This window comes from Vanessa tameamea, chromosome 18 (genome assembly GCF_037043105.1).
Source record: "Vanessa tameamea isolate UH-Manoa-2023 chromosome 18, ilVanTame1 primary haplotype, whole genome shotgun sequence".
NCBI classification, from domain to species: Eukaryota; Metazoa; Arthropoda; class Insecta; order Lepidoptera; family Nymphalidae; genus Vanessa; species Vanessa tameamea.
In genome coordinates, this window is record NC_087326.1 from 1,608,483 (window position 1) to 1,630,488 (window position 22,006).

The 22,006-nt window shown below is 37.5% G+C and overlaps 1 protein-coding gene across 4 annotated transcripts; it reads right to left on the reverse strand.

The window, feature by feature from the left end:
- Positions 1–349: 349 nt before the first annotated feature.
- Positions 350–20,717, reverse strand: Mcr (Macroglobulin complement-related). Of its 4 annotated transcripts, none has more exons than XM_026640673.2 (34): positions 20,637–20,717; positions 20,437–20,489; positions 19,668–20,072; positions 18,875–19,055; positions 18,540–18,711; positions 17,800–17,912; positions 16,867–17,007; positions 16,514–16,730; positions 16,252–16,430; positions 15,926–16,072; positions 15,463–15,687; positions 15,207–15,384; positions 14,745–14,920; positions 14,502–14,612; positions 13,957–14,097; positions 13,569–13,718; positions 13,164–13,303; positions 12,767–12,930; positions 12,389–12,612; positions 11,646–11,822; positions 8,994–9,176; positions 8,355–8,591; positions 7,651–7,835; positions 7,319–7,421; positions 6,770–6,931; positions 5,738–5,839; positions 5,315–5,501; positions 4,917–5,071; positions 4,764–4,835; positions 4,474–4,635; positions 4,163–4,356; positions 3,809–3,983; positions 3,495–3,600; positions 350–3,319 (listed from the first exon to the last, which is right to left on the reverse strand). In XM_026640673.2, exons 3-34 carry the CDS (start codon positions 20,045–20,047, stop codon positions 3,135–3,137), a joined length of 5,424 nt encoding a protein of 1,807 aa, XP_026496458.1. In that variant the 5' UTR covers positions 20,048–20,072; positions 20,437–20,489; positions 20,637–20,717; the 3' UTR covers positions 350–3,134. The 4 variants fall into 4 exon arrangements, with proteins under 4 accessions (XP_026496458.1, XP_026496456.1, XP_064073706.1 ...); XM_026640671.2 differs by having other exon boundaries at positions 20,426–20,489; positions 20,637–20,715; XM_064217636.1 differs by having other exon boundaries at positions 20,437–20,677.
- Positions 20,718–22,006: the final 1,289 nt, after the last annotated feature.

Consider the following 22,006-nt stretch of genomic DNA (forward strand, 5'->3'; position numbering starts at 1 on the left):
GATATACTTACTCAAGTAAGCCTTATACACGCACTTTTGAATACCACATTTGTCAAATTATGTCAAGTTTAGAAGTTATGAGAGAACAGATGAACATATCTATACCAGTCAAAATCATAATCCTCCTTTTTCCTCCATAACCGGGTAATCAAACACCTCTAATCCAACCTATCCAGTACTAAGGTCTTCTGGAACAGGTAATTTTTTTTGGAATAAGTTTACTTTTCTATGTTCAATTTAAAAAAGAAGTTTTTTTAAAGAACCACAAATAAAAAACTTGGAAATAATACATTAGTATATTAATAAAATATCCAATTGTTAAATGACGTATAAAAAAGAAAAGCACTTGTTTTTGAAGGTTTTTATTGAAATAAATCTATGTAGAGACAATATTTTCATTCTACACTAATTACAATTAAGTTGGGTTAAAACTTATGATACACACAAGTACATACATAGAAAAGTAAAAATAAAAATCAGTCATTGGTAATTTTGGACGGAAACTAATTAAGTAATGAAACTTATAATGTCTACGAGATTCATAAATACAACATTTGTTTTTATAATCATATACTCTGGACGGTAATTTTAAATTTGTACATTCAAGAAAGGCGATGGCCAAACAAATTTATGTATTGCCAAATTGTCATACTTTAAATATATATGAGATTCTTATAAGCAAAAATACATTAAACAAGTATATAAAATGTTTCTATTTAAAGTATCCACTTCTGTATTGTCTTTGACGAATAAGGCATTCTGATTGACATTGTTTTTAGCTTTGCAGTGATTCAATAATCGATTTATATAACTAAAAATATACAAAACTCAGAATAGCTAGTCTTAATCTAGATGAAAAATATATTTCTATTATATATACACATATTATTTGATTGCATTTGCCTAAATATATAAAAGATTTGTAGACATTTTAGGGCAAGGCTGCATTTAATGCAATTGAACTTGATTTAAATGCTGTTTTTGTAACTTGCACAATGTTCGTTTGTCAGTTAGTTTGTTTCATTTGCAAGATAAAAATATTGATAAGAAGCTGCACATATGTGAAAATATAATAATCTCAGCTTCTAAAAGTTAAATTTTATATAAAGAAGTTTTATTATTTAAACTTTGCACTGTGTGATATGTCAGACATGATCGATTTATCATCAGTGATATGTATATAATATGAAGAAATAAGTATTACAAACGACTAAAGGTTTTTAAGAATTAGTACATTATTTGGTTGTTAATTAATAGCACAAAATTATATTTATGTACAAGATATGATTCTATTAATAGACAAAATGAAAAATAAATATAATATGAATATTGTCTTTCGTTACTCAATATATTTTATTTAGCAAAGTACTGTCAGATAAGAAAAGTCAAACATAAAGTGAAGATAGTGAATAATAAATCATTCTTCTAGAAAAATATGAACACCCTGAAAAATAAAATCTACTGTAATTAGGTTTCATGTTTATAAATCAAAGAACTATTAAATAGGTTTAACAGTACCTTGCTCCATAAACTATACATTTTAGTCATTATTAAAAAAAACCTAATATAAATGCCAAAATATGGTTATAATATTGGTACAGACCGTACAAATAATCATAAACTTAGTGAACACTCCATTATACTACATAACTAATTTAAATTGGAATGGATTAAGGAATATATCTTCATAGAAGTTTCTAATAAATCTTCTATGAACACGGAGACGGCGTATAAAAGAAAGTGGTTAAACATCACTAGAAGTAGGGATAGATTAAAAATTATAGGCAGATAACTATCAAAACAATTCTAAATTCAAATATAATACGAGCTACCATTTACTATAAAGTAATTATAAATAATATACCCATTAAACGGTGGTTATTGACAATTTCATAATTATTGTTTTGTATGCATGAAATAATAACATATGACTTTTTGAAAAATACAATGTTACTGATGTGATTTCAATTGGACATTGATAACTTATAAATAGACAAGTCAACTTTCAAATTGAATGGTCTATTTTGGCCATAATGAACTTATAACTAATACTAATAGATCTTTTGAGCTTTATTTTAATTGAACGTTTTCATTCTTCAAATATTTATATTTATTATAGCTAATTTTCAAAACAATAGTTTCAGATCATTGAATGAATTTTATTTATTTACTTTAACAAAAAACACTAATTTTGCTTTAATAATTAAAATTAAGATTCCATTATTCGGTGTCGTCAAAATTTCATTGATCGAATATACATTCGATATGAATCATATCTCTTTAATAAAATTATTAAAAGTACTTGGTACTTCTTCTCGGAATATTTTAAAGTTGAATATATCTTCAATAGATAAGACTCTTCCGATTTGATATTGTTATACGACCATAATATTCATTAGTCAACGCGTGATTTTTAGAACTACTGTAGCAGCCATTGTTACCCGAATATCCGAAACAGCAAAATGATTCTCGTTACTGAAACAGTACAATTTCTATTTCATTTAAGTACAAACACAAATCAAGGAAAGCCAGGTATTATATATGATTACGATACTATGAGATGTTTAATTTTTATGTGCTCAGTTCAAGCCTAGAAAAATGTTATATTTTTCAACTACTCTGGAAATGTATCTTCTTGCATTCAATCGGTTTATTAACTTCTTCACTAAAGGATTCTTGACACGAATTCCATTCTACATAAACGTGGCAGGCGGCGCGGCTTGTTACATACAACCCCATACATTTGTTTTCAAAATACTTGCTATATAATAACCGTTAATCGTATTGTAATATAATAATGTAACCGCAAAATTAGTTAGTATTTTTATCACGATGAGATGTTCAAATAAAGCTTTTAATTTTCAATTATTGCCTAGTAAACACATAATTTCATTTGAAGTTGCACAAAATGTAGACAAAACAAACGACAACGGCTCATATGAAAGTAATTTGAATGATTAATAAACTTTAATTGCTATAATTCAATAAGTTTAGAATATCAAAAATAGAAATAATATCATATAAAATTTCCTTTTCGTCATTTTCTCTATGTTGATATTGTTTTGTACACATTTTGCTCTAAATCTATTTGTATAGATTACATTTTTGTGACACTAACCGAATATTCATCAATGCTACGTAGTTAAACGTACATTTCTTACTAAGATCACGAGTGTCAGTAGTAACAGTATGGGTATCCCCAAGATGTGTGATGCAGCGTTGTAGATGGCGCAGTATGGGCACTGGGATGAGCCGCACACTTCACAAATGTTTAGAAGGTATGTGGGCAGTGCATCGAATATTGTCTCGTTGAAACGCTCTGAGAATAATTTGCCAGGATTAGATAGTTTTTTATTTAAATCGAATTAAATTTTAACTTAGCGGTTTTTCTTAATAAATTATATATAAATATTTTATTCTTATTATTCTATTTCTATTATGGTAAAACAGTAAGATTTTTATTAAAGTTCGGGCGATAAAGTAGGATATCTTACCGGGAGCGTAGTAGTCATATACTCGTATGGGCAGGTAACGCGACATATTAGCGACGGGGTACCAGCGCTCTATCGTGAAGTTCACGCAGGTCGTTTCTTGATCGAACTAAAAAAAAATTAAAAGTTACTATAGTAACTACAATGTAATAAGCGTTTGATTAATTTTATAATTTAAAGAGAGTACAAATCTGTACACGTGATATGATTAAATATTTTTTTCTCGTTCTCGCTCGAGTTTGAAGTTATTCTTATTTAACCCAATAATATTGCCCTTACAAAGATTTGTTTGCTATTTCGATGAAAGTGATACTCACATAGTCAAAGTAAAATAGCAGCTTGTCGGGGCGGTACTTGGCGCGCTGTAGCGTGCGCACCGCGCGGGACAGCACGTACGAGTCGAGCCGCTGTTGCTGCACCATGTACCCCGTGGGGATGCCCACCTCCAGCACCGCCATACCCGAGCGCGGGGACTCTGACGTCAAGGTCCAACTGGGAGGGAATACCACTCATGTGACTTTTATTTTGCACATCGCATGCCAATCGATAGTTCATGAATCGTGAAGAGTAGTAAGTTTCGAATGATTAAAATGAGTTATTATAATGAAAAATGTCTATGTCAAATTATTATTCTTGGATATTTCCTGCTGCTGCCTCAAAAAAGTATTCACCTGGCACACGTCTGGTACTCTATGTGCGACTGGTTCCGGCCGTGGTAGTGCGCGTGCGCCAGCAGAGAGAAGGAGCGTTCGGGCGGCATGGTCTGGAAGCGCTCGATGTCCACGTTGTACTGCACCGACATCTGCAGGATGGCGTACCCCGCGCCGCGCGCCGTCACCTTCACCGTGCCCCACGCCTCCGGGATCTGTGCCGGTCGACAATACCAAACTTATTTACTTCAGATATTCATTTTGAGTTTACTTTGGAAAACTGCAATAAACTTCATATTATATTTTTTTAATAACTCGGTTACGACACCTACATCGATAGTTTGCATGGTGGCGAGGTTGTCGTTACGCACGCGAAGCGTCCGCGTGTCTCCGTGCAGCGCCACTGCGTCCACGCTCACGTGCAACGAGCTCACGTCACGCAGACGTTTCCGGTTCGTGTATTCAATCAGTGCACGGAGAGCTATGTACGTGTCCTGAGGAAGGTTGTTTATCACCATTAAACATAATAATTTAATAAATATATTGGTTTACCGATATATTTTTATAAAATAATTCTTATATAGAAAGCCTAATGAGCCTTAGCTCAATGACCAAAACATACCTGTGTAGAAGCCCAACCACCATCTCTTAGTCGTTGAGAATTGAGCCACATAACGATCGGCTCATTGTTATCCTGAAATACAAATATAATTTACATTAAAGGGATATAAGTTCGTATTTTATATAAATATATTTTCAATTAAAGTATTCCAACCTGGTGGTCCATACAAGCTAACAGGGCGTAGGCTGTAGCTGCAATATTGTTGGAGTCGTACTTGTAAGGCAAACGTGGCAACAGGAACGGTTTCTGATTCTCCATCTTATATGGCGGTTGGGGGACTGGCTCCTTGCCCCAGTAAACTAGTCCACCTACATCAAATATAAAAGTTAAAATAAAAGATCGATACATCTACTCCTACGCGCACCGGCAACGATAGACAATGTACCTGAAGGTGCACTGCTGCTTTTGTGGTTAGTGTAATGCAAAATTTAAGTTATGAAAAATAGACATGAATGATGAAAAATCTATCGATTAATTTTATTCGAGAATACTGCGCTCGTGCGCTCGTTTCGCGCCGGTGCGAAACAGCAGTCAGTCGTGGTGCGGCTCACCCTCGGTGCGCTGGTGGCGCTTGAGCAGGCGGAAGGCGTGCTCGGAGCTGGGCGCCTTGGCGGCGGTGAGCGCGTAGGCCACGAGCGCCAGCGCCAGCGGCTCCCCGCACTCGTGCAGCAGCTGCAGGTGGCGCTCCAGCCACGCCACGCCGCGCTGCTGCGCCGTCGACACGAGTGCGCTCAGCCCCTGCCGCGCACACCGATCGCGTCACGTTTCATGTATAAGTAGAATGACCCGTCAACGTGATCAATGATGCTGTCAGCACATTGACGATCACGAATCATTGATTTTTACTAATATATATATATGTTATACATCTATTCATGTTACTTTTAAAATATTTTATCACAAACTATATTTTAAAACACTGCATAAGTTATAAATACGCATTTTTGATAGCCTTTATAGTTTGTCTGACTCACCTCTCGCACACCTATGTCTTTAAGGTTTTTGACTGACTCCAGAGTGATAACTACTTGAGCGGTGAGTGTAAGGTTCCGTTGCAGTATTATCGAATTGTTGACCTGTTAATTATATTATAGTAAGTAACTTTACATGCATAAGTATTTAATTAGGCAAAAATTAAATAACAGTATTTATCATGTCATGTCATCATGATTGACATTAAACAGTGCAATACTTTTAAATTATTTAAAATAATTAATTTCAGATTGGCAATATTATAAACTCAAACTCAAATTCCTTTATTCAACATAGAGGCATTACACTTACTTATTGATAGTCAAATTAAACACTACCACCGGTTCGGAAAAGGAAACACCCTGACCTGAGAAAAACCGGCGAAAGAAACTCAGCGGGTCTTTTTTTTTGTCAATTTTATTATTTACATACATTGAATATGAATAGAAATTGCCAGGAGGCGATCGTTTCATTCCCAAGGTGTGCTATCAATCATAAACTCATTAATTGTATAGTACCCTTTTGCACACAAGTGTTTCTTAACAATTTTTTTTTAAATTTGGCAACAGAAGCATTTTGAACGCTTTCTGGGATCATGTTGTAAAACCGTATATTGCCCCACAAAAGAGTTACTGACTCTATGCAGTCGAGTAACAGGAGTAACAAGTTTGTGTTTGTTCCTTGTACCAATGCTATGAGAAACACATTTTCTCATAAAATCATTGATATTTTTCCGTACATACAAAACATTACATAATATATATTGAGAAGCAACAGTTAATATCTTGATATCTTGATGGCTCCTAGGTTATAGATTGCACGAAAAGCACTTTTCTGCAGCACAAATATAGTATGGATAGCGGCTGCGTTACCCCAAAGTATAATACCATAAGACATTGAAAGACACTGTGAAAGTAACTGAAATATACTAAGCGAGCCGTATCAACATCGGTAAATAATCAATTTTTTTTTAACTGTAATTTAATTATTATCAAAGATTTTTAGAATTATCTTCAGTCAAAATACTAATGTACCTTTAGGCCTTTCAGCTGATTCCCGGCATCGCGGTAAAGCTGCGAGTCGAGCGGCACGTTGATAGTACTGTTGGCGTTGCGATCTGGCAACCATGTCACCTCGTAGAAGGCTCCCTCGGGCCGCTGGTGCTCCAACACCCACGATACCGCCATTGAGATTACCTATGTATTAATAATGTCATTACATAATTGTCGAACATCGAATGGTGGATCATATAGAGCCCCACGAAAAGGAACAAGGGATATAATATAACTCATAGGACATAGATCAGTGGTTAATGATAGAGATATTAAATCTATTACTTTAGTAATTTAATACTAAATGATAAAGAGCCTCTCATATAATTTTTTATTGGATTTAATTAATTGAAAATTGGTAAGACTCTCTCTATGTTGACTTCAAACATATAAAGTGAATACATATAAAATATGTTCTACCACAGATATTGCCAGTAGCTATAATCTATGTAATGATGTCGTGGATACTTGTTTGATAAGTCTGTTGTGTCAAATATTTAAGCTTTCGATATTAAGTAAACGGCAACATACATCAGGATCAATATAGATGAAGTTCTCCCACTCATTGAATGATGCGTCTTGGAATATTTTAGCGCAGAAAGAAGTCAGCCACACACTCGATGCCGATTGGTTCCTGAATAAAGATATATTTTAAATATTATTTGAGTCAGATGTTACGTTGAACTTCATTAATTCAAGATTATATATATATAGTAAGCCACGCATGCCTCTGGCTTAACCAGTATCAAAAGTAGTAGTCTAGAGCCTCCGTCGTAAAGTTTTGTCAGTAATGCTGAGTGAGTAGCAGTCGCGACATCACTCAGTAGCTTCCGAGAACAATGCCGACAATTTAAAGTACATACCAGTCGCTACGAAACAGGCTGAAGGAGCCATCTGGCTTCATGAAGGAAAGCTGTCTCTGATACAGGATGTTCATGTGGTAGAAGGCGTCGCGCTCGAGCGTGCGGTTGCGTTGGTTGATGAGTCGCATGTAAAGTGTCAAGTACATATTCGCCGCGAAGCTGAACATGTTCTGTTCTGCTGAATCCTGTCAAACATTTGCTTGATAGTACACACTCACAACAGTTTGTGATTAAACATTAACGGTTTCAAACATTCCAGCACAAGATATATACATACATTTAGTTTCAATATAATTCAACATGAATTCGAGTAGTAACTTCTTTTTATTTGATATATTTTTTTCATTTCTATCACCGGTTGTTTTCTGGTCTAAGGAATTTATTTTCGAAATGATGATAGATTCAAGACGATCAACAGCAAGCGAGTGTTGTATTTTTATATTAAAGTGGTGGGTCTCCTCCATATCTTTATTCAAAAGATTTTTTAGGACTTTCGAACCTTTTTTTCCTCTCTATAGAATTAATTATTTGTTAAATTGTAACAATTGATATCAAGAATCCTCCTTAATTTTCTGCATGGAGACTGCGACTGGAGCTCTTCATAATGAAACCATTACCGATTTTTTATGAGCAACTATAATAACTAGGACAAAAGTCGGCTTACGCTATTAATACATAAGATATAGATTTCGAATATATCTTACCATAGGTAGATCGAGGAGACTAGTCGCGTTAACAGGCATGGTAGGGAAGAGCGGTCCCACCACGTCACCAACTATAGATATCCTCGCTTTGTTCGACCCGAACACATAGTATCGGTCCACTTCGTACGGGATAATGGGCGTCTCTGTCACATTGACGTGCATGTACTGGAATACGTAGGCGCGATTCGACAGATCCAATAGTATAGATTGGTGTCGATATTGCGGGATACCGTCAGCCTGCAAAGGTTTATTTTGTTCATTGTATACTATAAAAATAAATTAATTATCGTGTTCTAAAAATAAATCACAAATCATATTGATTTTTATTCTTTGATTTTAATAATTAAACGATATTAACATTTTTAAGCAAAAAAGTAATGTACTAGTTTTAAATGTAATATAGCGCCTATTTAAAATCGACATAAAAAAGTAAATAACTGCCTCTAAATGTCCCACAGCTGGTTTTGGAGCTAACGCTGCTCTAATGCTGGTCGATGTATATACACCGAGGACGAGATGAATTACAAACACAAATAAGCACATGGAAAATCAGCGATGCTTGCTCGGGTTGGAACCCGGAATCATCGTTTTAACCACTGCATGTGTACATATGCGACGGGAACGTAAGCAAGAGGGTACCTCGACGTCGATGTACTTGGAGGCGCGGTGCGTGCCCTGCAGCGTGGCGGCCAGCACGTCCACGCGCACGCGGCCCAGGCGCGCCGCCACCACGGGCACGTGCACCACGGCCGCGTCGCCCGCCAGGATGTACACGAAGAACTGGTGCTCGCCGAACGACGTGCGCGGGTTGTACGACCGCACCTGCGCCACGCGCGGTTTAGTGAGGGGTTAGTTTACGGAAGAATAACCGATGCGTCGATCAACTCTGCTGACCGACCCAACTGTGGGTACCCATAATAATAAATGAAATTCCCAACTGGAAGTCTCCGGGACCAGACGGGCTGCATAGCTTTTGGCTAAAATGGCTACGCAGCTCGCATGATTGCTTAGCATCTCAGTTCCAGTCAGCTCTAGAGTCAGGGTCGCTACCACAGTTCCTTACCACCGGAGTCACCCACCTGCTCCATAAGTCAGGTAGTGCAACGGATCCTAAAAACTATAGACCGATTACTTGTTTACCAACGGTCTATAAGCTCCTTACCTCCATTCTGAGAGATAAGATTAATAGTCACATACAGAATAATAGTATTTTGTCTGTCTCTCAGAATGGATGTAGGGGTGGATCACGAGGCACTAAGGAGCTACTCCTCATTGATATGACCATTAGCCAACAAGTTCGTCGTTTTCGAAAGAGTCTGTCGACATGCTGGATAGATTACAAGAAGGCCTATGATTCCGTGCCGCATACATGGCTCTTGAGGGTGCTGGAGTTGTATAAATTAGATACAACTCTATGCAGTTTCTTAAGATCATGTATGGGGCAATGGCGGACAGTCCTTCGCTATCCAGGATGCCGAACGATTCATAGTAATGACGAACCGATAAGGATTGAGCGGGGAATATTCCAGGGCGATAGTTTAAGTCCATTGTGGTTTTGTTTAGCCTTGAACCCTCTAAGTACTCTGTTAGAGTGTTCAAGGTTGGGCTATTGTTTGTGGAGAGGAGGTAAAGTAATATCCCACCTACTTTACATGGATGATTTAAAGCTTTTTGCACCTTCAGGTTCACAACTAATGGAGTTACTAAAGGTAACAGAAACTTTTAGTAATTCTATTGGAATGGAATTTGGAGTTGACAAGTGCGCGGTTATGCATGTAAAGCGAGGAGAGATTATGGAATCTGACGGATTACAACTTTCAGATTCCATAAACTTTAGATCACTGTCCGCAAATGAATCATACAAATACTTGGGTGTGTCGGAAGCGTTAGGCATCAATGTGACCGACATGAAACAATCACTGCAGGAGCGTTTCTTTGGTCGTCTGAAAAAAGTACTCAAGAGTCTTTTGTCGGGTGGCAATAAGGTTCGTGCCTTCAATGGTTGGGTCATGCCGGTCTTGATGTACTCTTTCGGCATACTCAAGTGGACTCAAAAAGAACTAGACGCCTTGGATAGGAGAGTCCGTGTCCTGCTGACTGCATATCGAATGCATCATCCTCGGTCTTCGGTGATGAGATTGTATATCCCGCGGAGATGTGGTGGACGTGGCTTTTTAAATGCCAAGACCCTACATAATCGTGAGGTATACAAACTCAGGGAGTATTTTCTCCACACTGACCTGGATATGCACCGAGATGTAGTTACAATGGACAAGGGGCTAACTCCGCTCTCCTTAGGCAAAGAGAACTGGCGCAAACCTGTAGTACTAAGTACTGAGAACCGCAAGGGGGTATGGAAGAGCAAGGAGTTACACGGACGCTTCTATCGGGCCCTTCATGGACCTGATGTGGACTTTATGGCGTCCGTATCTTGGCTACGGTTCGGCAACCTATTCGGTGAAACCGAAGGTTTTGTCTGTGCAATTATGGATGAAGTTATCATGACGAACAATTACCGGAAGTATATTGTGAGGGATGGCACGGTGGACATATGTCGGGCGTGTCACACTCCGGGCGAATCCCTTAGACATATTATTTCCGGTTGTTCTCGTCTTGCTAACGGAGAGTATTTGCACAGACATAATCAAGTGGCCAAGATTATCCATCAACAACTTGCACTTCGATACGGTCTTGTGGTATCAGAGGTACCCTACTACAGGTATGTGCCCGACCCAGTTCTCGAGAATGGTCGTATCACACTGTACTGGGACCGATCTATAATCACTGACAGGACTGTTGTCGCCAACAAGCCTGATATAGTGGTGATAGATCGGTCAGAGCGCCGCACGATAATTGTTGACGTCACCATCCCTCATGACGAGAATCTCGTGAAGGCTGAGAAGGATAAGCAAATAAAATATCTTGACTTAGCTCACGAGGTTGTCGACATGTGGGATGTGGATACAGCAATTATTGTGCCGATAGTCGTTTCAGCGAATGGCCTAATGGCCAAGAGCCTCGACCAACACCTCAAGAGGCTCTCGTTAGGCAGCTGGGTCAAGGGCCTGATGCAGAAGGCAGTACTCCTCGGCACGGCGCGTATTGTGAGGAAGTTCCTCTCTCTGGGGCCCTGACCACCGGTGGCTTGGACCTTGTTCCCGCCACTGGTTGGCCTCTGTATTTTATATTTTTAAATATATTTTATATATTTTGTATTTTATATTTAAAAATCTATTATGCATGAGTAAGAATAAATAAAAAAAATACTAAAATGAAATTCCATTCGCTCACAATTCCGTTCTCCTCCACGTGCACGAACTTGTAGTCCGGCGACGAGGCGAGCACGACGACGGCTTCTATGTTCTGCGGCTGGTAGTTGAACACGGCCACGCGCAGGCCGAGCTGCTCGCCCTGTTTGCAGCGATCTGGACCCTCCACTTTTATGAAGAACGGCAAAATGCCTACGTACTGTGAAAAACATTTCATTTAAATGTTTGTTGTTTGGTTTGCAGAATTTCATAATAGTCCCAGGTGTAAAGAATTTAAAAAGTACAAATTTTACGAAGATCGTCCATATACTAATTAATAAACCATTTATAATTTATATATTTATAATACATTTATAATTTAGTTCCTAAACAAATTCTGAGATTGAGATCTGTCGATTTTGGGCACAACAGCCATTCTCAAGGGAGACTGGCCAACTGCACTGGATATATTAAACGACACAGCATTCCACTTTTATATGCAAATCCAAATGAAGAGTTGAGGCGCATGACTAAAAGCTTTTTGTGCTATACGGAGCGAAGGGGAGCGATCAGTGCCATCTTGAAAACTTCGGCATAATACTAATAATTTCTTGGCGTGAAACATACCAAATCTATTTAGTAGCTCTAAAATCTCCGTGGATTTTAGCCACGGCATTGGGATCTAATATTAATACTTGAAGTCCATATTAGACATATGATCAAGGTCTCATTCTCCAGCTCCGACAAGTTTCCACGTTTCCTTATAAATGCGACTCAACGACTCACGGTGAGCGGGCGCGCCAGCATGCCGAGGCCGGCGCCGGGCGACATGGCGAAGGCGGACAGCGTCCAGTGCGCGGGCGCGGCCGGCACGTCCAGCGTGAACACGTAGCGCCCGTGCGGCCCGATGTTCACGTCGCGCCACAGCCACACGTTCTCGTACTGCCGCAGGATGCGGTTGAAGCGGAACTTGCGGAAGTGCGCCAGCTCGAACGAGTCGTCGTGCTTGCCTGCGGTGCGACACATTCGATCACATCTCAAATTCTACTGAATTCTATTCTTATTGAAATCAATATCCAGGGAAATGAACAGAATTACTTTGCGACATTGCGACGCACAGGTAACAAATTAAGAAAAGTTTAAACGCAACATAGAAACACTTACAGTTAGCCTCATCGGTCCGGTCAGCACAGTCGGGCGTCCCGTCGCAGTGCTTGTCGAACGGGTAGCAAGCGCCGTCCAGGCACTCCGCGTAGCCCATGGACGCGTTGCACAGGCTGGGCCTGCGCCACACCGCCACGTCGCTCATCACTATCAAACCGGCGAATCTGCGCACACGCAATATTGTGAATTACATTTATTTATCTAAATACATAGGGATTTTTTTTTAATCTGTTTTTATATATTATTTCGTATTTAAATTAGATTAACGGGACACACTGGTAATGCACTATCTCGCTCAATCTCTGGCGGGCACATAGCATAGCAGAGTATGTTGCAAAAATAGGTGAGATCCAACCATAGTTGAATAAAAACGGCAAGCAAAGCATATGCTACTTACTCAAAGGTGCGGTTAGCGTCGATACCGAAACTGGGCGAGGGGAAGTACACGAGTTCATCAGCGTCGCCGAAGTGCGAGCGCCAAGTGTATGCAAACGTGCCGTTCGTTGCCTCATCGAAGTGAGACATCTTAGATATCACCTGCGCATATGTATTTAAGATTAATTCACATATCTTCGAAGCAGATGTACATATGTTAAAGTAGAAGCGTTAAAGAAGAATCCGGATGGACCAGTAGATAAAACACGTGAAAAATCAATGTCGTTAAGATTTCAAATTTATTTTGGGCGTAAAGAAAAACATCTGATAATATTCAAATTCATGGGATAATTAAACTAAGCTAATTAAACGGCTGAGTTAACTCTAAGCCGCGGCGAAATTAATAGGCGTATAACGGATAGTGTACCTTAGCGTAGGTGAGCTCGTTCCCGGCCTGCATGGTGTAGAAGGCGTGGTCGATGCCGGACAGCCCCACGTACGCGCCCGGCTCGCCGTAGATGGCCACCTCGACGCGCTCGCCCGTGCGATGCTTGCGGTTGTTGACGTGCACCGTGAACTGAAGTCACATGACGTTGTGATCATTCGTCATAAGAATATATATTTTAAACTTCACATTATTATGACTTCCATATATTTTATTTTATTGTTATTTTTGTAATTAATCCATATGTATATATTTTTGTTATATACATTTGAAACAGATTGTAAATATTTGTCACCGAGTATCTTTTGGTAATCCTCATGAAACCGGTGTTAGATTGTTGGCAATGAATAGCGACACGCGGCACACTCACGTTGTTGGTGGACACGCCGTTGACGGGGAAGGTGAGCGAGTCGGCCAGCACGAGCGCGCGGCGGCGGTGCGCCCACACCAGCAGCGTGGCCACCGGCGACATCTCCGCCGACACGCTCACGGCGAACGTGCGCACGCCCTCCTGCGGACACGCGCGGACAATTGTATACCATCACACGTTGTTAATACAATATGTCTACTGCGCAGTTCTTATGTACCCAAAAAATCTATACTAATATTATAAATTTGAAAGTAACTCTGTCTGTCTGTTGCTCTTTCACGAACAAAACCATTAAATTAAATTTGATGAAACTGCATAAGTATGCATCAAGCTTGAATGCCAAGGAAGAACATCGGTTACTTTTTATATTATAACTTATATATTATACCTTATAATATAAAAACTTTTATATTATAACTAACACCTGACGACCGACTCCTTAAACGCGACCAACCGCAGGCGACAACCATGTCTTCTATATAATAAAAATACAAATGTATTGACAACGTAAAATATAATTATGTATTAATTTAAGTAAACTTTACCTGCATGACCTCTTGGCCGCTAGTTATGATGATGCCTTTCGACATAAGCACGTAGTTAAACGTCTCCATATAAAAATTACTCTGCACGTGGAAAATGACGTACTCTCCAACCTGACCAAGAAAAATTGAACGAATTAAAATTTTCTGACATTATTTTGTCGTCCGTCCGTCTCGTGGTGCCCATTGCCATATTATTATTTACTTTGTGTCCTAATTAAGTTTATCTGTAATGAAGAAGAGCACCTTGGCGTCTGTGGTGGACGTAGAGACGCGTATGTGGTGGTGGTCGGGGCTGACGTGTGCGAGCAACCGCACGTCGGCCGCCGCCCGCCCGCCCAGCGCGTCCGTCAGCGTCGCGCTCAGCCGGATGCCCGTCACGCTGTTCAACACCTCGCGGTAGTTGGGATCCTTCTCCAGACCTACGAGGACGAGTGGGGGGAACGTTACTTTTGGGTACTCGGTAAACAGGGAATATTACAGTGCTGTTGTATTTTTTACGAAAGTATAGATTATAAAAAATTATGGAAGTATTATTTAGCTATTTTTCTAGCCTACCATGGAGTGCCCTGTCTGATCCTATATTATTTTAGGTTTTAGGACAGGTTATATCGCTAGTAGTTTCATAACTATGAATGCATTACGTAGCTTTTATGGACAACTTATTTAATCTGAACTAAGTATATGCATACAGAGTCGGGTACCAACCGAGCAGTTCGTATAGGTCGAGCCGCAGATGCCACACGGCGTCGTGTCCGGGCAACAGCACGGGTCGGCGCGGCTGCAGCGCCCCCCCGCGCCCCTCCAGCGTGCCCGTCACGTGCAGCGACACGCCGGCCGCCTGCCACGCCGGCAGCCGCGACCCGTCGTGGTACGACACCGCCATCTGGGGGTGGGAGCCTTTGTTAGCACTCATACTGATGACACGGCAGAGGGACCATGTAGCCTAGATAAGAGTACTCACATAAACGTCAAACGGCATCGCCGGCTTGAAAACTTGCAATTCACCTCCGAGGAAGGTGACCGACAGTGATGAGTTGAAGATTCTAGCTATACTGTAACCCTCGATCACCTCGTCCAGGAACGGATCACCGACAGACGCTGTGATAATTACTTCCACCCCATCCAGGGTGGGCACCAGCTGAGCTAGCTCAGACATTGGGTACTTGAAGTTATATGTGCCATTGAACTGAAATGTTATGTAAATTTTATGAAGGCAAAGTTTACCTGAGAAGTTTCTTGTAAATACATGAAATTATTAAAGAATAAAATATGTACATATAATAGTATGATATTATAATAAGTCTCATAATTAGAAAAACTAGTAATATATTCATTATTAAAATGTAAAATAATATTATCAATAAAAAATTAACTCAAATTGCTTTTTTTAAATAGACTGTGGACCAATACGATGTTATACTTACAAATCTAAAATACGGCAGTTTATCGTAGTCAGGGTTGTTGTAGTAGTTGTATGTGGTGGGGGTGTTGTACGGGGGATTATTTTGAATATTCAGATGAGCGAGCTCGATCGGTTCAGGTCTCGGCATCCAGAATGGATATTTTTCATCCTGTATTAATAAATTAGCATAACATATTGTTCATAATTCCTTAAATGTGTGTGTACAATAACTTGACCAATCTTTACCTGATTGATGGAGTATTAATCAGGTAAAGATAACTCACAGACAGATGACTGAGTATTTTGTTGGTACTTAAAAATAATGTAAATAAAAAACGAAAAACATACAAAATTGAACATTCTATGGGTGACCTTCTGCGGGTCGACCCACCAATCCGGTTGATCGATCTGATTAGGCTGTCCGGGCCGGTAGTTGACCGGCCGGCCGTACTCGTCCACCTGGCCCTCGTACTCGTACGGCGAACGACCGGACTCGTTGTAGAGGTACGGATTGTAGTTCGGGCGAACTAAAATACAAATCATCCATAAGTCCGGAAGCCACTATGGTAACGAGCAGCGAGCAGCGAGCAGAGCGGCGGGAGGGCGGCACCTTGCGTGTACTGCGGGGAGGAGAGCGGCGCGCCGGGCCCGCGGTTGTTGAACTGTCCGCGGCGGAAGTGCAGCGGGCGGTACTGCGGGATGGGCCGCAGCGTGGCGCGCAGCGTGAGGTTGCCGCGCACCGGCGCGCCCGACGTGTAGTTGGCCATCACCCGCCCGTGGATGTACTGCTCCGTGTTGAAGAAGAACGCCGGCATCGTCACGTTCACCTGCCGATGGCGAATGTGTGTGAGATGAGCTAATTTCAGATATACCGAAACTTTTCATTTCTAGTAAGTGTATTTGGGTACTAATTTCAAAAGCATAATTTATTATTTACAGTAAAATGAAGAGCATAAATCTCACCTCGAATCTGGTCTGATAGTACTCCTCGACGAGGAACTGCGTTTCCTCCACTTGTCCCAGCGCCTCCACCCGTACCGTCCACTCGCCGAAAAGCGGCTGGTCCGACAGCTGATACTGCAGGCTCACCGTTCCGAAATTGCTCTATTGATCGAAACGATGTTTTAAATTTATAATTAAAATGCACATATATAGGGATGTCACAGGAAAAAGTCTTAATTCAATAACTTAACTCAATATAAATAAATATTATAGAGGCGATTAGTATACACAGATTAGTGTCAGTGGCGATTTTTTTTTATTTAAAAATACATTAAAATCTGTTGGCTATCGGCGAAATTAACGAGAAAGATTCACAGGCAAAACAATGTCTGAATTCATAAGCCTTTTGTTTATTGAAGTCCATTAAAAAGAATAGACACTAATATAACAGTATTTTGTAGAAAGTATAAGATGAGTATAAAATAAACTTGATTTACTTTGAAAAAATATTTTCTTTGTTTAAAAAACTAACGAAAATGACCATCAAACAATGATGTTAATCGCTAACTATAAAAAATTTAGTTAAACATTAGTGTCATCATCATTACTTGACAAGACTACAATTAAATATTTTGTTACAGTATTGTCTTTGGGAATTACGTTAATTTGACCCAAAACTGTAATATCAGACACAATGGTACATGAATTTTGCAAAAAACATAACACACACAAGTTATAGGTTCATTGTTCAACTGACACTGTTGACATTTTATCTTTATCAAATACAGTACTAATATTCAAACATTATTATAAAAATTGAGAGTAGCAACTAGCAAGCAACACATTATAAGGAAAAAATATAATTATTTTATAAACATAAAAAAATGAATGTAAAAATGAATTATTAATGGTTAAAGTAGTAGGGCTCAACAAGATGAAAAACAATATGTTCACCTGTCTTGAAAGCCATCTTTTCATGATACGTCGGTTAGGATCGAGGATGAAGACGTCGATAGCTCGTCCAAACGCCTTCAGCTCTGTGTTTATCGGGATCACACGAAATCGTACTGAAATTAATTTTAATCCCACAATTATTCAATTAAATAATAGATTAATTTTAACAATACATCTGGAATTAATTATTTCTATAAGACTCTGACTTTAATAAGCAACTTTTTTAATGGGTAAATTTTGCAATGGTCACTGTTGATTTTGCAAATCACCAATTGAGGATAATTTCAAAGGCATAACTAAAATGTATTTCTAGACCAATGGAATGTTTGTTTGTAGTTTGGGTGAATATGTTTTCGTGTTTTCGAAGTGCATTTATTATTAATATGTTAGGTCCATTTTTTTTTTAAATCAATAAGCATGTAATAATAAAATACAAGAGCAAAATATAGAGAGTATATGAAGATGTATTTCCTCAATTTAACCCACTTGGCTAGCTTACTTTACAGTTATACAACATCATTTAACTAATGACTCTGATCATTAGTTCCCAAAATAAACCTGGCACTTAACTATTAGTTGTTGGTTGAGAACCAAACTATTTAGAATAAACTGCTTAAATTTAGAACGAAAGATTACTATAGAAATAAAAATGTTTGCTTTTTTTCTTGAATGTAGTAGTTTAAAGATAAAATAGATTAATAGAAGTAGTAACAGTGACAACTGTATCATGAATAATTTACCTGTCTGACTCTGCATATAGACAGGCTTGTCCATCTGTATAAATATTGTCATGAATCTTTGTGAGAATGTCAATTTTGATTCATTTACAAATGCGCGTCCTCCAAATGGATCGTCTAAATACAAGCCTTCAACACGTAATTTGTATTCACCTGGAACTGATGTGGCCGGTACCTAAATACATAAACCAGTATCAATTATAAGGAACAATTGATCTACATTTACATAGTCAGGAACTTAGTGTTGAAACATCCTTAAACAAGAATTTAGTTTTAATTCAGTAGATTATTACACTTAACCAAAATAGAAAAGCTATAATAGAGAATTATGTACTTACTCTCATATTAAGAATTTCGGGCACTCCTTCTTTTACTTTATCAATAACATCTGTTATTTCCACCCCATTGCATGATATAGAAGCTCTGATCGTCATCTGGAGCCGAGCTCTCAGTATATTAGCTGATATTTTATATATTTGGCCTGGCCGAACCATTTGTGAGGCAACTATGAAGTAGGTGCTGCAATTATGTGAAATAAATTGATTTTATTATATATTCTATTTTTAATAAATAGTTAGATGTATTTTTTATTTTGAAAACATATAGACAGCTATAATAGTACCTTCCAATGATAGGTAACATGTTCAATTATGCAGAATAAACCCTAAAACAATACTTAAGAATATAAACATATACTATAATAAATAGTAGAGTAAAGATTGTAAAATTAATTGAAATATTACTTAAATTGATATAAAATTCATTCATCATCAATCAAGTTCTATTAAGAAAGCATTTTGTGCCAAAAAAGTTTTGAAAAATGCTAAAGTGTTTATTTATTGGTAGGAAGAGGGATTTCATTTCTCTTAAAATCTATTTATTATTTTGTATAAAAAATATAATATATCACATAATTAAATTTCATAAGAAAAATAGGAAATTGAAAAACAATTATATACTTATGAGTAAAGCTACTGCTACTACATTTATTACATTTAAAATATTAAAGACTATAACATCTGTTAGATTATACAAAAATTTAGTTAAAAATTTACAAAAGTTTTTATTGTGTAGCAATTTACTTTTTTATAAAATACATTAATATTAAAAACAATATCATATTTTACTTACGCTTCATTGATGATAACACTTTCATGTTCTAATTCGGCACTTTTAAAAGAAGTGCTATAAGTACGACTGTTATCCCAGGACGGTCTTGGTGTGTTGTCAGCACTGAATGGATTTTTATTATATGTTGGATCATTCCGGGTATCATATTGGTTGTATCTCTGTTCATTGTTCTGATTACGATTGGAATCATACTGGTTTATATCAAACTGATTTCTGTTAGAGTATCTTCTGTTTGTACTGTCATATTTCGGGTCATTTGTATTGTAGTCATTTGTAGGGTTCGACTGAATATCAGGATTGTATGTTGGTGAACCATAATCCTGGGCTAAGCATGATTGGAGTAGTAGTATTGGTATGATGTGTATAATCTTAAGATTCATAATTCAGTCTTATAATTTCATTACTCTGCAAAAATATCTTACATAATTAAAAATTCTATATCATGATGTGTTTGATAATCATTTAGATAATATATATTTTTTATTAATGCAATTCCAGGTACGCTTAATATTGTAAGTTTACTTGTAAAGATACTTTTAAAATAAACGAAGCATATTACGTTTTTGTAAAACTAACAACAACAATCGCGGCATGTCTGTTTTGTTTCAGTTTTCAGTCAAGATATAAACAACGATCATAGTTTTTAATATTTATAAGTGATGTTTGAAATATGATTTTTAACTGAAAGCTATGGCTGGAGAATTCACTAAACAGCTCAAGACATGATTAACCCTAATTTTAATTCAATAATAACTTACAATTACTTAACCTGAAGTTAACGCCCATGGAAACGCCTGGCTTTTTGTTTTTGTACAATATACACTATAAAAACACAAACATTGCACATTAGAGGATTATCTTGGGATACACAATAATTGTATATTCGTAATTCATACAATTCTTTTAAATGAAAGGGAAAAATCTGTTTACGATATATAAACAAGTTCGTTACACCGTCACATTACTCACTTCACGCTGAAAAGTATCCAACCAAAGCCAAAACCCGTTCGACGCAGCCGCACCACGCCCGGTTAATGACAATTTGAATTGACATCAACAAACTGTAGTTAAGAAACGGAAGTTTACTTAAAGTAAAGTCACTACTACACATACTAGTTAATAATTTAAAATTTAACCACCATTACCTATGTACTGGTAGTTTTTGAATTACGTAATAATAGTTAATACTCAGCATTAAATGTTTCAATTATAGCAACGCCTCGTTCAAACGTGCACTCAAAATAGCTGAGCTTTCTGATGTTATGTGCCCGTTATTTCAATATGACAACAAAAAATGTAAGAGATATTTTGACACCATTAATAGGTACCTAATTTCTAGCCGGTTATAATAATCTGTTGCAATAATCGTTTTTTTACAAAATGTGCATAATCAATCGGTCCCAAAACATTTGATATATTTTATAGAGCCAAAAGCTTCACAAGTAATCGTTATGGTACTATCAATTCGTGGTCTATCTATAATAGGATCCATTATTGTTAACATTCATATGGTTACACGCTGAATTACTTGAAATATTGATGAAATATTAAATATATACCATGAAAAAATTAAAAACTAATATCAGAACTAATTGGTGTAATTTCTAAATTATTATTAGTAATTCACCTATAATAAAATAAAAATTCATAGTATAAACATTTACTAGATATTTATTTTTAATAGATACATACAGTATTTCGCTATAATCGAAAATGTTCTTGGAATTGCATATCACTTACCACTTCACCAAGAATTAACTTAGTATTGCTAGATAATTTTCTAGTCGCTGTTTAGTATTATTAAATATTGAATGAATGGCGCCAATAACAATTTATTTATTTTTTGATTATCATAATTTTATGTATTTTTCATGAAAAAGCATTCAATTCAGTCAAATTGTTATTATCCAAAGAATTATTATCAATTTGGTAAGACTTCATTTTTGTGTAGATATATCTTAAAACTTGATTTAAAAAAAATAAGAACTAATTAAATTGCACGATTAATATATTATTTCTTTATTCGACCAATGGCTGTTTTCAATACAATCTTGTAAATCATTATATTTACATGCATACATATATATTATAAATAATCTAGAAAACCTGGAATCCGATTGCAGAGCCATCTACCAAGTCCAATCTAAGCCACCAAGAGCCCAGAACTCAAACATACAAGACTTACATTAAAAAATCATCAACTTTTTTTCAGCCGTTTACGTGTTCAGCTATATGCACACATACATAAGATTTATACATAGGTATAAAGAATCTGAACTGATTCCAACTAAAGGCATTCCAACATAAAGATTCTAATTAAAGGCAGATATAATGCGGCA

What these genes read in the sequence shown, in the direction of transcription:
- Mcr (XM_026640673.2), bottom strand. Translation starts at nt 20,047, where the DNA reads ATGAATCTTAAGATTATACACATCATACCAATACTACTACTCCAATCA. An exon ending in CGATGCCGTTTGACGTTTAT is followed by an intron (nt 15,385 to 15,462) that starts GTGAGTACTCTT and finishes TCCCACCCCCAG; the next exon opens with ATGGCGGTGTCGTACCACGA. An exon ending in ATATGACTACTACGCTCCCG is followed by an intron (nt 3,320 to 3,494) that starts GTAAGATATCCT and finishes AATTATTCTCAG; the next exon opens with AGCGTTTCAACGAGACAATA.